Genomic DNA, 14,662 nt, shown 5'->3' on the forward strand with positions numbered 1-14,662 from the left:
AGGCCGCGGCGGCCTCACGGGGAGGCGGGATGGGCCGCGGGTCGCCGCTGCGGTTCTTCCCGAGGCTCCTCGCGGCCTGCCTTCTACTGCCGCTGTCCTCGTCCACGGGCGCGCCGGCGAGCCCCGCCACCTCGGAGCCCCCGACCGGCTGGGATGAGGCCACGTCGGGGGGGCCGACAGCGGGTACCCCGCCTCACCCGACCCCTAGTCCCAGCCAGGCCCCCTCTAGTCCGGGCCCCGCCAGCAGCCCTGCGTGGACTTCCGACCCGGGCCCCGCCACCAGCGAGCCCAGTCCGACCGGCGCGGCGGGCGTGCCCGTCCCTTCGGAGCTGCCGGACCCCGGAACGACTCCCCGACCTGGTCCGTGGCCCGCGCCTGTGACCGACGGTGAGCCCCCATCCCCGCCATCCCTTGAAGATGAGCGATGTGGGGAGGGTAGAAAAGGGAAGGAGCGGTAGGCACGGCGGCTGAATGGAGCCTCCAGATACAGGGGGAGTCTACCTCGGAACCACAGCGCAGGCCGCTCGATAGAGGGGCGTCTTCTACGTGCCCAGTTTCCTGGAGGCCTCCGTCGTAGTCGCTGTTCAAAGTAAGATGCTGAGCAGTGCGGACTTCTGACACTGTCAGTGGTGCAGTTCTGATCTTCTTATACACGAGTATTGCACAAGTTTGGCGCCTGCTGCTCGGAAGCCGCATTGCTCTGCATTTTGCTAGGTGTTGGAGGGACATACAGCAGCAGGTACCTCTTGCAGGTGCATGCAGCTGGCTGCTCTCTGCAACGATGGAAGGATGAAGAACCAGGTGGGCCTTTGGTTTGCTCCGGAGGGCTCCTCTCGGTGAGGATGAGCAGCACAGCAGATTATGCAGATCTGTTTTAAAATTAGATACCAAAAAGCAAGCCCATTGGAATCCAAAAGCATTAAAATCTTTAAAACAACGGGGATGCAGCCAGATAAGTCATAACTAGGTCAAGTTCATTTGTTTCAGTGGGACTTTTCTCAGTATGACTGGGTTTAATGCAACCCCATTAAGTGTGACCCTATTTCCCCATTTCAGTATTTCTGCCCCCTTATTGTACATTCATATAAACACAAATTACCAGTATTAAAATGCACACAATAAGCTGCATGAATATGGAGAAGAAGCCTTTGAGAGACTATGCATGAAAGCAAGTCCTTTAAGCCTTCTGGTTTTGTGCCTCTGTATATAATAGAAGAAAGAAGTTGGGCCGTATCCAGTACTGTGCCTGGAAGAGGGACTTCCTCCCCCCCCCCCCAGGTTTAACACTCAGTACTATTTGTCAAAACCTGTTTGTTTTTAGTGGCCGAGTTGTGCGTCTGTGACCTCCTGGTGAACCAGTGTGATGTAAATTGTTGCTGTGACCCCATATGCACTGCTGCGGATTTCAGCCTCTTCACTATGTGTTCAGTTCCTGTTGTCACGTAAGTGCTTGCACATGCATCATGGCTTGAAATATAAAGATGCATCTTTGAATAGATTCATAAGTTCAAGAAGGGTCTGTGCTGCAGTACAACCTCAGAATATCTATAGGCATGTGTCTGTCTAAAAACCAGTCTGTAACCACAGTGCAGTGCAGCTTCTGAGCGGAATGGAAAGAAGAGCTGGTTCAAATATGCAACTTTGCACATGGCTTGTGGGACTGTACCACCCCAAAATACTTGGGGGGACGTAATTTCTCTGGAAGCTTCCCCACATCAGAATGTGCATGAATGTGAAAGGTCAGCACATCAGTCTCTCTGATGGATGAGCGTTCCATTTACAGTGTACAGAGTGGTTTTGAAATAGAGATGTGTCCCTCTTGAGTATTCTGAGGTGGTACAGCCCCATAAGAGTAAGAAGCTGCATGTTTGAATTGACTCTCCCCACCCCACCCCGCCTTCCATTTAGGAACTTTTATTTTAATAGAATTCAAATAAAATACTTTTATTTTAGTTTAGATATTAAGAAATGGTGCTTGAGACAGAAAATGCATTAAGGATTTTGTATTATCTGTTGGGCTGAAATATTTTTCTCATTGTCTTAAAAAAAAATCTCTGGGGGCCTTTTTCAGCTGAAGAGCAGAGTAAAAGATATTTAAATACTGTAAGAAGAAAGGTTTTTCCCTGGGGTATTTATTAACAGGGCTGAGTTGAAAAGGAAAAGCCATTTTTCGCAAGAAGGCAATCCAGGCTATTGGCTAAGCAAAGTAGAATTGTAGAAACTGAGCAAGTACAGTAGAGCTGAGTTTGCTCACATATGTTAATGTTGCCAAACTTCTACTAGCCAAGAAAGGAACTATCTTGCCCTCTCAACCGCTTTTCTGACTTCTAGGATGTTGCTGACCATTACCCACAGTTTTTCAAGCTAGCCTTGCAGGTGTTAAAGCCACAAACTCACTGTAAAGTGCCAAATGCAAGACGACGTTCCCTGAATATGCCGAGTTGTGCATTTCTGCTATGTGATTAATTGCACAAAATCCAGCACAAAATTCCTGGCTTTGATATCCCAGAATTAATTAAAAAGAAGTGTTGCAATGCTTTTCATATCTCCATACCGGAAGGATAATTCTCTACCCATCGAGGGATCTTTTGTAAGGATGCATTTATCTATACAGCATGTGCTATTCGTGTCCCACTGCTGCCCCTGCTCTGTCTTATTAAAGCACCACATAATTATGCATGGGGAGCTTTGCTCTGGTTTTCTTCCTCTAGGCAATCTAGCTGCTTTCCTCTTAACAGCTGTTCATGCCTCTGGTATTTTTGTATGTTGTGAATGAGACAACCAAATAAAGCCAGGCTGGTTGGTGGCATTTTTGTTGAATACAAATATGCCAGCAAGTTTTTTATTGCAGCATTCAGGGCTTGAAACACAGGTTTTGTTCACTTTTTTAAAAAAAGAAGAAGATTGCTTGAAATAACTGTGAATTCTGGGGACAAAAGGCCACCCTTATCAAACTATTCCCTTCTCCATACATCAGCCCAATCTCACTGTGAGGACTTATTTCCAGCTCTGTGGGAAATGAATCACTCCATCACTGGGATTGATGCTTGCCATTGTTCTGGCCCACATTGCTGATTGCCACCCACGTTCAGGTACTTTCAGAGCTCTTAGAGACAGCAAAGCAAAAGTGTATTGAATTTTAGATGAATTCTCTGTTATGAAAAGAAATGTGGCCTTGCCAGTAGAGAGTCAAATCACGTGTGTTTATGTTCTGTGCTGTTCCCTCTGGAAACTGCTGCTAAAATGTCGGACATTGTACGCAAACACGTCCTTGCATTGACATTCTTCTTACCGATAATCACTTATTAACAATAAATACAAATTAGAACTAAGGAAAAATTAGAAACAGAACCTTAAAACAAACGATAGAGGTGGTAGGTGAAGCCGCTGCAGGGGAGCTGATCTATAATGTGCTCGCACTGTTTCTGTTAAACTCTTTAGAGGCTCAGCTCCATTCTCATTGGTCATAGCAGTAATCACATGTATCAGGTGAGACAAGAGATTCACTCAAGCCTATGTGACCGAGCTAGGATTTGAATCTGGATCTCAGCAGAGTAGGGCTGGGCGATATCAGCTTTTCAACATTGCAATGTATCACCAGCCAAACATCTCAATTTAGAGATACATCACAATGTTGAAAAGTGGAGGGAGGAACAAGCTGCATTGGCCCGGGCCCCATGAGACACTGGGGTGAAACCGCCTCCGCTCTCTCTTCACACACCTGCCTTTTGGGTGGCAGAGAAAAGGGGATCAGAAATTCTCCACAGAGACAATTATGGTCCCTACAGTTTGTTCCAGTTTGACTTCTGCTGCTGTTCAGAGGTGGCTGCATATTTACACTTCTAGTAAATAGAAAGCTTTCCTTTGTCTCATACAGGAAACCATTCATTACTTTTAACGGTTTTATTTTCATAGGGCTAAAAAGGAATATACATATATATATAAACAGATAATATCACTCCAAAGGAAGGTTGCAGCTTGAAAATCTATTGAACGGTATCTAATATTCCTTTTAAACTCCTTTGTATGATTTGATATTGTTCCATGACAGGGTCTCCAGCTGTTTTAGACCCTTTCCCCAGAGTCATTTGTAATAAATTGTCTTTATCATTCATGTGCCTCGGTTTTAGTGTCTGAGGCTTGAGTGGTGAGCACGTGGTTGCTGCAGTGTCATGTCAAGTGCCAAATGCATTCCGTGGGCTACTCCTGCCCTGTATAATAATAATAATAATAATAATAATAATAATAATAATAATAATAATTTATTTATACCCTGCCCACCTGGCTGAGTTTCCCCAGCCACTCTGGGTGGCTCCCAATCGAGTGTTAAAAACAATACAGCATTAAAAACTTCCCTATACAGGGCTGCCTTCAGATGTCTTTTAAAAATAGGATAGCTGCTTATTTCCTTGACATCTGTTGGAAGGGCGTTCCACAGAGCGGGTGCCACTACCAAGAAAGCCCTCTGCCTGGTTCCCTGTAACCTCACTTCTTGCAATGAGGGAACCGCCGGAAGGCCCTCAGCGCTGGATCTCTGTTTCTGGGCTGAATGATGGGGGTGGAGATGCTCCTTCAGGTATACAGGATGTCTTATGTGAAAAGAGGTTTGTTTGGTTTTTTAGCTTTAATTTTTATGTTTATTTCCCCTGCAGAGGTGACAGGCATCTCTGCAGGCAACAAGAAGCTCTCTATTCAATAGATCCAACAGCGCATCCCCCAGAGAGGATCTTTCAATTAGCCGACAAGGTCAACCCCAGCATTTTCTGTATTCAGTCCACCAACAGTAAGTAGAGCCACGTCGGGCATGAACCTCTTGTCTTGTTGATTCTTCAAAAGCCTTGCGTTGAAGGTTGAGATGAAAAGAGAAAGAAGAAGCCTCGTGTGTGTGTGTGTGTGTGTGTGTGCGCGCGCGGTCACACACACACAAGGTGGAGAGAGGATGAAAGTGCCACTCACTAATCTCCAACTTCATACTTTCTCTGTGGAATTCCTTTGCCAGCAATATAGTCATTTTGTCGCAGTGTGTCAAAACTTCTTTCTAGACACTTCAAAGTGTCTAGTTGGCTCTTGCTTAGTCTGCTCCGTTTGTCTTTAGTTGCCTCTTTGTATTATGGCAATGCTATTTTACTGCTTTATATGTTTGCCCCTATTATTTTATTATATCCTGCCTTTCAAGATACAAATCCTTCAAAGGTACCTTACAGAAAGCGGTAAACTACTTACCAAAAAGCACACACACACACCCCAATATTTCTTGCTTCTTGCATACTGCCTTCAGTATGTAAATAAAGGGGGGGCTAAAAAAATCTTTTTAAAGTGTTTGTTGTTGTCTTTGTTGTTTGTTTTTTATTTTTGTTATTTTTGTTGAAAAAATAATAAAATTATTTAAAAAATCAAAAAATCTTTTAAATAATAAAATAAGTATTTAATTAATACGGGGGGACTCAGGTGGCGCTGTGGGTTAATCCACTGAGCCTAGGGCTTGCTGATCAGAAGGTCAGCGGTTCGAATCCCTGTGATGGGGTGAGCTCCCGTTGCTCGGTCCCAGCTCCTGCCAACCTAGCAGTTCGAAAGCACGTCAAAATGCAAGCAGATAAATAGGAACCGCTACAGTGGGAAGGTAAACGGCGTTTCCATGTGCTGCTCTGGTTCGCTAGAAGTGGCTTTGTCATGCTGGCCACATGACCTGGAAGCTGTACGCCGGCTCCCTCGGCCAGTAATGCGAGATGAGCAGGGGTCCCTTTACCTTTACCTTTTATTTCATTAATACAGTTGATTTCCATTAGAGGGAATTATAGCAGGGTTGGGAAACTAGTGCTCCAGATGCTTCTGGACTTCAGCTTTCATGACTATTGGCCGTGCTGGCTAGAGCTTACGGGTCAGTGTCTAGCAGCTGTTTGGAAGGCCACAGGTCCCCCCCCCCAATTCTGTAGGGTGATATCCAACATAAATTTATTTGATTTCAATGTGTCAGCTCTTGAGTATGACTAACATCTGAATATCGCCCCATCCCAAAGACTTGAAGTTGGTAACAAAAGCTAAAAGCAGCCAAATACACCTGGATGTATTTCCACTGGTTTCTGCTCTAGCCTTCCAGCCCCTGTTTACGTGTCTCCTGGACATCACTATTCCTGCTCTCTGTACATTTATAGGGATCAGGCGCGCCAGCTCCTGGGGGCCAAGATGTCTTGGGCCTCCTCAATGTTGAGGGGGCCTTCATGCTGGCATGCTCCTTTGACAATCACCAGAGCGCCTTCCTCAAAGGCGTGCTGGCCATCTCCGCCAGGGAGGTGCTTTGCTCTGGCACACCATTTTGATGATCGCCAGGGCACCATCTGGGAAGGTGTGCTAGTGATCTATGCCAGGGACGTGGTGAGGCGAAGTGACTTCGCCCTGGTGTATCCTTTTCATTATCGCTAAGGCGCCTTCCGCACTAAAGCGCCTCGGCGGAGGGGGAGGAGGTGGCCTTGCTGAGGCAGCCTCAGTCTCATGGCAGTGAGCAAAAGCTAAAGCAGTGGGTAGTTGGGGAATGGCTAGGTTGGGGTATCATGCACGACCCCCCCCCAAAAAAATGTTGGGTACAACTTGGCACCTCTGGTAAAGGTAAAGGGGCCCCTGACCATCAGGTCCAGTCGTGTCCGACTCTGGGGTTGCAGCGCTCATCTCGCTCTATAGGCCGAGGGAGCCGGCATTTGTCCGCAGACAGCTTCTGGGTCATGTGGCCAGCATGACAAAGCTGCTTCTGGCGAACCAGAGCAGCACACCGAAACGCCATTTACCTTCCCGCCGGAGCGGTACCTATTTATCTACTTGCACTTTGACATGCTTTCGAACTGCTAGGTGGGCAGGAGCTGGGACCGAGCGACGGGAGCTCACCCCGTTGCAGGGATTCGAGCTACCGACCTTCTGATCAGCAAGTCCCAGACTCTGTGGTTTAACCCACAGCGCCACCTGGGTCCCTGGCACCTCTGATAGGGGTAGACAAATTTCTTCACTTTATGGGTTGGCCCATAGCATGGTCTCAATGGCCATTCACACATGCTCTTAAAGCAGTCTCTACCCTGTTTCCAACCTTGTTGCCCCAATATGTGGTGGCATTTTTCCTGTACGATCCCAGACTTGGGAAGAACTTCCATGAGTCCCAAAAGTTCAGTAAAAATTAACTCCAAAATTCAGTTAAATGTACTACATTGAAGCACTTTTTCTTCTCTACCCACCCCCAGACAAAGCTGCCTTATCGTTCCAAGCCCCAGAAATACCTACTATACACAATTTTGATAGGTTGCTTCAAGAATTTGGCGACGATACCTTTGGTATTGAAAGCAACCTTGCACTGGTGGATGAGTTGGACACCCGGGAGGCTACAAGTACAAACAGTACCAGCAAGTACAAGGTAAAGTGGGGAGGTACATGTGTACACCTATTTTGTTAATTATTTATTCAAAGAAAGCTCTTTAGCCAGACTTTCAGAGTGGCTTACATATCAATGAAAATAGCACAGTTCCTTTTTAGGCCTACAGTCTAAAAAGACACAGCATCTGAGGAAAAGGGATGTGGAGGGAAAGGGGAAAGCAAGCAAACGCAGGCACCATATCCTTAATGTCCCAGGGTTCTTAGCATTACCAGCTGGGAAGGGAGGTGGTTATAGTTCAAAATAAAACCTCCTGTGTTTTCTGTTGACAGTATAACGATCCCATACAGACATCAGATGGGTTTCTAAGGCTCCCTGCTCCTCTCTTCCTCGCCTGGTGTACCCACGGTAACCCTGCAGGTCAGAGATTATGTGCTGTCCTTTCCTGGCTCTTTCTACCCTGCTGTTTAGGCTTTATCTGAACAACAACAAATATTGCTGTAAATATGTAACCTGCCTTTCCACCAGATGGCGCTCAAAGTAGCTAACAAATATTTTTATTTATTATTTATCAAATTTGTATACTGCCCTTCGTCCGAAGATCACAGGTTGTTTCACAACCAATAATATCATTATCACCACTACTAATATATCATACTGCTTAATAATGTCATTTCTAAGTGTTGTTGCTGTTGTTATAATTCTGCAGCATAATCAAGTGCAATAAAATTGCAATAAAATGTCAAGTAAAAAGCATAAAAGCAAGATAGGTTAAACATCAGTAAAACCAGGAGAGCAATTACTGAATCTCTGTGCCCATCGCAACATTCTTATAGGCCAGCTTGTCTAAACGAAAAGGTCCCTGTCCGCTGGCAAAACGTTTTAGTGGTTTGGTCTGACCCCTGATGTGCAGTTGGATTTTTTAGTAGCCTGAAAATATATTTTTGGCCCTTCTCTTGTATTTTGTGGTTTCTCCAGGGTTTCTTGTGAACCAGGCAGTGAAATGCAACACGATGATCATGGGAGATGCATGTACCACCCTGCCAGGCCTCAGCATGGAGTTCTACACCAGTTCTAGTGTTTTGGCTGTAGGTGATTATTTTGGGAACCAGCCAGAGGGTGGAATTTTGTATGTAACAAACTGAGGGGTGGGGTAGAAAATTAGGATTGCACATGTTTTTGCTTTTTATTCAGAAATAAAAGTAAGCACCATTTGTAGTGGCAGCTATAACTTACATTTACAGGACCCTCAATTGTACTTTATTGATGGAGGATTCTGGGATGGAGGCTTAATCGCTTGTCACTTTTGCGAAAGCTAATGCAGCTGTGTCTAAAATGCTTCTTCTTTTCCCCCGCTAGGCACCAGAGTCAAGACTCGTGGTAAGTGTCTCTTTATTCTGCTCGAGAGATTTGCTGTTTATATGTGGGCACCTTGTATTGGATATAGTCTCAGGTGGCGCTGTGGTTAAACCACTGAGCCTAGGGCTTGCTGATCAGAAGGTCGGCGGTTCGAATCCCTGTGACGGGGTGAGCTCCCGTTTCATGGTCCCAGCTCCTGCCAACCTAGCAGTTCGAAAGCACGTCAAAATGCAAGTAGATAAATAGGAACTGCTCCAGCGGGAAGGTAAACGGCGTTTCCGTGTGCTGCTCTGGTTCGCCAGAAGTGGCTTTGTCATGCTGGCCACATGACCTGGAAGCTATACGCCAGCTCCCTCGGCCAATAATGCGAGATGAGCGCGCAACCCCAGAGTTGGTCACGACTGGACCTAATGGTCAGGAGTCCCTTTACCTTTACCTACCTTGTATTGGATATAGTCTCTTATTACATTGATGCTACAGCCAAGGCTTAATTGCCTCTGAATTGACCTTCCAATTAAGTGGGACTCTGAGTCAGCCGCCATACCAATGGGGAGGGGTCTACAATTGTTGGTTGGCTGGGCCAAAAACCTGAAGCCACCAGGCCCTCTCCTCCCCTTTCCTTTTCACAATTGCATCCAACACCCGCTCCTGGTCTTTTCTGGAGGAAGGTGCTAGCAAAGTGCATGCTGGGTTGGTGGGAGGGTTGCTGTTTATTTTTATTTTTTTTAAATAGTTTTTATTGTTTAAAATCAACAAAGCAACAAATACACACTTACATATAAAAAGGAATAATAAGGTGGGGAGAATAATAAGGGAGGGGAAAAAGAATCAGCGATACAATGAAAAAGATCGATTAAAAAAAAAAGAAGAAAAAAGAAAAAAAAGAAAGAAAAAAGAGGGCAAAAGAAACCCTTATTCTTCCAATATTTCGTCAAAACTTATCCTCACAGGTTTACAGAACAAATAAGAATACAAAACAAATACACTCATCACATCTACATATAGATACTTCCTGTCCCTTTTGTTGCACACTTTTCTATATCCTATGTTTCACAGGCTTATATTAATAATATCTCTTTTTTCTCCTCATTATTATTCTAATCCTTTCTGTTTCTCTCAAGCATCATTCAATGTCCATGAGTAGAGAGCTATTTGGGTAATATGTTTTAAGATAGTTCTTATACACTCTCCACTCTTTCACTGTCTTTTGTACGGGTATATCTCTCATTGAATCTGTCAACCATGCCATCCTAATATAGTTTAACATTTGTGTTTGCCAGTCTATTACTGTGGGCAGCGTCTCTCTCTTCCAATTTTTAGCTACCAAAATTCTAGCAGCGGTCACAGCGTATAGGCATAAAGATCTTATTTCCTTATTTATTTCCGATGGTAGGATATTTAAAAGGAACATTTCAGGCATTTTTTTAAATGTTATTTTAAACATTTTCTTTAGTTCTTCATATATCTTGTTCCAGTATTCTTTTATATTTTTGCAGGACCACCACATGTGATAGTATGTGCCATCTTCTTTCTTGCACCTCCAGCACCTCGGATTCATACCCCCATACATTTTAGCCAGCTTACATGGTGTTAAATGCCAACGGTATATCATTTTCATACAATTTTCTCTTAGGTTGAAACATGCTGTAAATTTTAGATCTTTCTCCCACAATCTCTCCCACTGATCTGTTTAAAAGGGTTGCTGTTTAAAAGTGCCCTGAGTGCCTTTGTAAAATGTTGATTGCTATCTCCCCATGCTGATTTTTCTGAAGAGGAGGGCCATCATGGAGAGGAGGAACGTAGCTTCAGGTAGTGACATCCAAGCCTCTTCCTCCTCTTCGTCCCTGTCCTTTTCCAAGGGAAGGGTCAGCAGGGAGGGGAGCGCTGGCTTAAATCTTCTTGGATAAAAGGCGCTCAAGCCTTCCCTGCTCTACTTAACTCCTCTAAATGTTCCTAAGAATGTGCATGTGTTTTTGTTCCCCTCAGCATTTTTGCAATTTGTTTTCTTTCCTTCCTGTACATCAGAGCTCTCCAAGCTTTCTCCCACGGAAGCTCTGCACGTCAGTTTCTCAGCCATGAAAATGTTGTGCTTTTCAGAGGGTATTGGGGAGTCCTTTGGAGTGTGCCCACCCCACCCCCCACGTCAACCACGAAGCTCCTCTTTCTGGGCTTCACTTTCCAGCTCTGTGTGAGTTGAGAATATCTTCTGAAACACCCCCACCAGTCCTCTATGGCTTCACTTTTCAGGGGCAGACCCCTAATGGGAGACGGCCCTGAGAAGCTTAGTGAATGTGCCAAGTTCTCTTTGCCTGGTTTGTGCGCAAGATTGCAGCTAGCTGGATCTGTTGAGGCTGCTTTGTTGTATTTTTACAGGTGAATATCACCATCCAGTCCATAATCGTGCAGAGTCCAAAGGGGCTGCGCACACATTTGAAGAACACTGATGCTCTGATTCTCCCCATATTGAATGGTCAGTCGTGCACTAACGTGGTCCTGGAGGTAAGTGTGCAGATACCATTTCAGCTCCGCATTTCTTGAAAAGACAAGAGAGGAAACTGGTACTCCATTCTGGAAACCAGGTGACGTGTAGAACTGTAAACAAACTTCATCAAAATAAAAAGCTGGGCCATGCAGACAGGTGGTCTGTTCTATTCCTTACCTTTTGGTCAACCCTTCTGACTTGCATTGAAATACAGCCGCTTAACTCCCCCTGCCCTCTTCTAGATTTGCAGTCATGAACATAAAATAGCAGACACTTTGCCAGCAGGCGTGAAGAGCTGGTTCTGCTGGACCCATTTTGCTCAAAGGACCAGAAACCAAAGGACTTTCTGTTACGTCTAGAGCAGGCTCTGCTAAGGCTGCTCTGGAGAGTTCTCCCAGGAAACTCAGACAGTGCCTTCATTCATTCATGCTGCACTTTCCCACTGGATTATGCCCAAGGCAGCTGATAACAATACTGGATGAACAATAGTAACAGTTAAAAACATAATATAAACCATCAAGCCCATTCTAAAATCCTACCTCATGGTGAAGCACTTTCAACTCAGCTGTGGAAAAAGCCTAGTAACCACATGGAACTGAGTTTGCTTGGTATTCATCCCTTGTTCCCCTGCCCTACATTGTTTTCTAAAAAAAACCACCTATCCCTCATATTTTCAAACAAGAATTCAATACTGCTTGCAACTATAAAATAGCAGCATAAAAACAAAACAGTACATAAAATCAACATCACAATAATGCAACAATTAGAATATAAAGCAGAAATTTCTACCCAGGCCACATCTCTTACCAGCCCTACTTCATACCCGTGTGTGTTTTTCCTGACTGGAATGTGTCTTTGACCTCTTGATTTCCTGGATGGAGCAGGGTGAAACTAACCTGCTGAACAAAAGTAACATTTGCATTTGTTGCTTTGCTCTCTTGTGTCTCTCGCCCTGCCAACTGGTGGCATGTGCCTTCCCCTGGAAGGTTGCCCAGTTGGCAGTGTGGCCCTTGGTCTGAAAAAGGGTTTCGTATCTTGGATATCTTACCTTGTTACATATAATAAAAATGTAAGGATGTTGTCATACTGCAGTTTGTATAGCTGCTGAAGGATGGTGCTGCAAACTGCAGCGTGACAACAGAACAGCAGCATTGGAGCGTGAAGAGGAGAGAGACATGGGCAGGCAAGCAAACGTGGGCAGCCCAGGCTAGCCGCTCAGGTGGTGGGTGGCCCAGGCAAGCTGCGGACGAACAGCCATGACAGGCTGGTGGAGCTCCCCACCTCACACTGGCACCACCTTTTGGGCTTCAGCAGCATTGGAGGCTGAGGAAGAAGGACATGGAGGTAGGAGGGGACCCCAGGCAAACAGCTGAGGAAGTCAGGACACGTTGCGGCAGCTCTCCAGCAAATGTCCTGGTCTCCTGTTGCTGCCCTTTGTTTCCCTTCTCCACACCCTCCTAAATGGTGTTGCCAGTGTGAGGTGGGCAGTATGACGTGGGGTGGGGGGATCAAGAGGACGACGACGGAGAGAGAGTGATTTGGGTAAGCTGTAAGGGGAGTGGGGGAATGGTTTGGGGGATTGGCAGGGGTGGCGAGTGAAGTGGGCAGAGGTGGCAGCCCTTAGTAAATGATAAAGAGCTGTGGACCTTCCTGTTACTTAAGCTGCAAAACGTTCTTTGCTTTTTGTTTTTCAGGCAAGTTACCTTATTACCTTCACAGAGGCAGGTGAAATTGCCAGTGCAGGTGTATCTTTGGTCCTGGGGACCATTGACATGATGGCACGTTTTGTATTGCAGTCCTTTGAGATCCGTTTCATTCAGGTAATTTCCCAAATTATTCTTTTTAAGATCCAAAAAGTTTTAACAAAACAAAAATTTTAAAAGGTTACACGATATTACAATACGACACAAATTCAATTACTGTTGCTGCATTCATACCATACAATAACCAATCTATGTCTCCTCTGTGCATGGTTAATTTTGCACATTAATTTGTCTAAACATCCATAATCACCTCCTAATATGTTAGTCTTGATGATCATATGATTATTCTAGTTTTTTTAATCTTACAGAACTTAACAAACTTTCTAATAGCTCAGTCTGTATTTCACCCAACATTGTGTATAGGTTTTGATTACATCTTACACTTTTCCCAATATCTAATAAATAAACTCCACTTCTCAACAAATCCGTTTTCTTGATATCTTCCTTCTCTGGCCCTTATTAAATTCGTTAATTTAATCATGTTGGTTTAATCAGGCAAGCAATGTCCCAGATTCTTATTAACCAAGCCTCTATTGACAGATGCTCTGACTTTTTCCAGTCTTGGCAGATAAACCTTTGGGCTGCAGCTTCCCAAAATATTTTTAATAACGTTGTGGGAAGCTGGTTTGTAACAATATTTTAGAGCTGATGGTGGGGTGGGGCACAGCTGTCTTAAAAAACACAAGGATTTCAGGTTCTCAGTGTGTTCCTGTTTTCCTTAAAAGCATAGGTTCTGAAAATCGTTTGTACCTGTGTCTTCTGCATGTACCTGAAGCAACAATTTAATAATAACATGAGCTCAATTATTCAAATGGTTTACTGCTTAGAAAACAGTGATTCAATTTATCTATAATCCTGAAGGAATTTTTTTCATATTAGCTGCTTTGCCACAAATGATTAATGGAAAATTAAGTGGTATTGTATTTTATGTCTCCTCTGCACATAGCAAGAAACTCAACCTGTTGGTCTCAGCGGAAGCCCTGGTTATGTTGTTGGCCTACCAATAAAAGCTGGATTTCGGACTGCTGGATATCCTTTTTTCATGACATATTACAGCTCTGCAGAACTGTCCCTGCCTGGGAAAAAGTTACATTTCATAGTGCTTATTTCTTTCATGGCTGGGGCTTGACCCCAAGTTGAATCAGTTCTGGATTATTTCTCTGAGAAATTTTAAGTTGTTCAATGCTGAACTGAAAACAGTAGTCCCATATGGGAAAGAATACAGTGGTTCCTCACAAGACGAATGCCTGCAAGACGAATTTTTCACAAAACGAATGTGTCTTGCGATCTGATGGTGACTCGCAAGACGAATTCGTTTTGCGAAAAATTCGTCTTGTGAATCACGGTTTCCCATAGGAATGCATTGAAATTTAATTAATGTGTTCCTATGGGCAAAAAGAAAAGAAATTTCAATGCATTCCTATAGGAAACCGCGATTCGCAAGACGAATTTTTTAGCAAAACGAATTGACTCACGGAACGAATTAAATTCGTCTTGCGAGGCACCACTGTACTATGAAATTAGCAATTTCTAAATTTTCTCCTGGAAACTGGTGCCAGACAGTCAGCACAGAATTAACTCTTACTCCAGCGCACACAACAGAGCATTGCCAACTATCTTGGCTGTTTTGGTTTTGGAATAATGGCCAGGCTTTTTTGGGGGGGGTTGCCTGTTTTGCTTTTCTGATCTCACTGGGCTGGAAGAAGC

At 44.5% G+C, this 14,662-nt stretch overlaps 1 protein-coding gene across 1 annotated transcript in view; it reads left to right on the forward strand.

Moving 5' to 3' along the window:
- The window catches only part of TCTN1 (tectonic family member 1), a 19,627-nt gene continuing 4,965 nt past the window's right edge, over positions 1-14,662 (forward strand). The window contains exons 1-10 of the mRNA XM_088670888.1: positions 1-387; positions 1,322-1,442; positions 4,653-4,783; positions 7,224-7,393; positions 7,684-7,771; positions 8,330-8,439; positions 8,711-8,731; positions 11,084-11,209; positions 12,887-13,012; positions 13,902-13,984. Of these exons, the coding sequence (XP_088527014.1) occupies positions 30-387; positions 1,322-1,442; positions 4,653-4,783; positions 7,224-7,393; positions 7,684-7,771; positions 8,330-8,439; positions 8,711-8,731; positions 11,084-11,209; positions 12,887-13,012; positions 13,902-13,984 (1,334 nt within the window). The 5' untranslated portion in view covers positions 1-29. The remainder of the gene's footprint in view (positions 388-1,321; positions 1,443-4,652; positions 4,784-7,223; positions 7,394-7,683; positions 7,772-8,329; positions 8,440-8,710; positions 8,732-11,083; positions 11,210-12,886; positions 13,013-13,901; positions 13,985-14,662) is intronic.

This window comes from Zootoca vivipara, chromosome 6, assembly GCF_965207765.1.
Source record: "Zootoca vivipara chromosome 6, rZooViv2.hap1.1, whole genome shotgun sequence".
In the NCBI taxonomy this organism is placed as follows: Eukaryota; Metazoa; Chordata; class Lepidosauria; order Squamata; family Lacertidae; genus Zootoca; species Zootoca vivipara.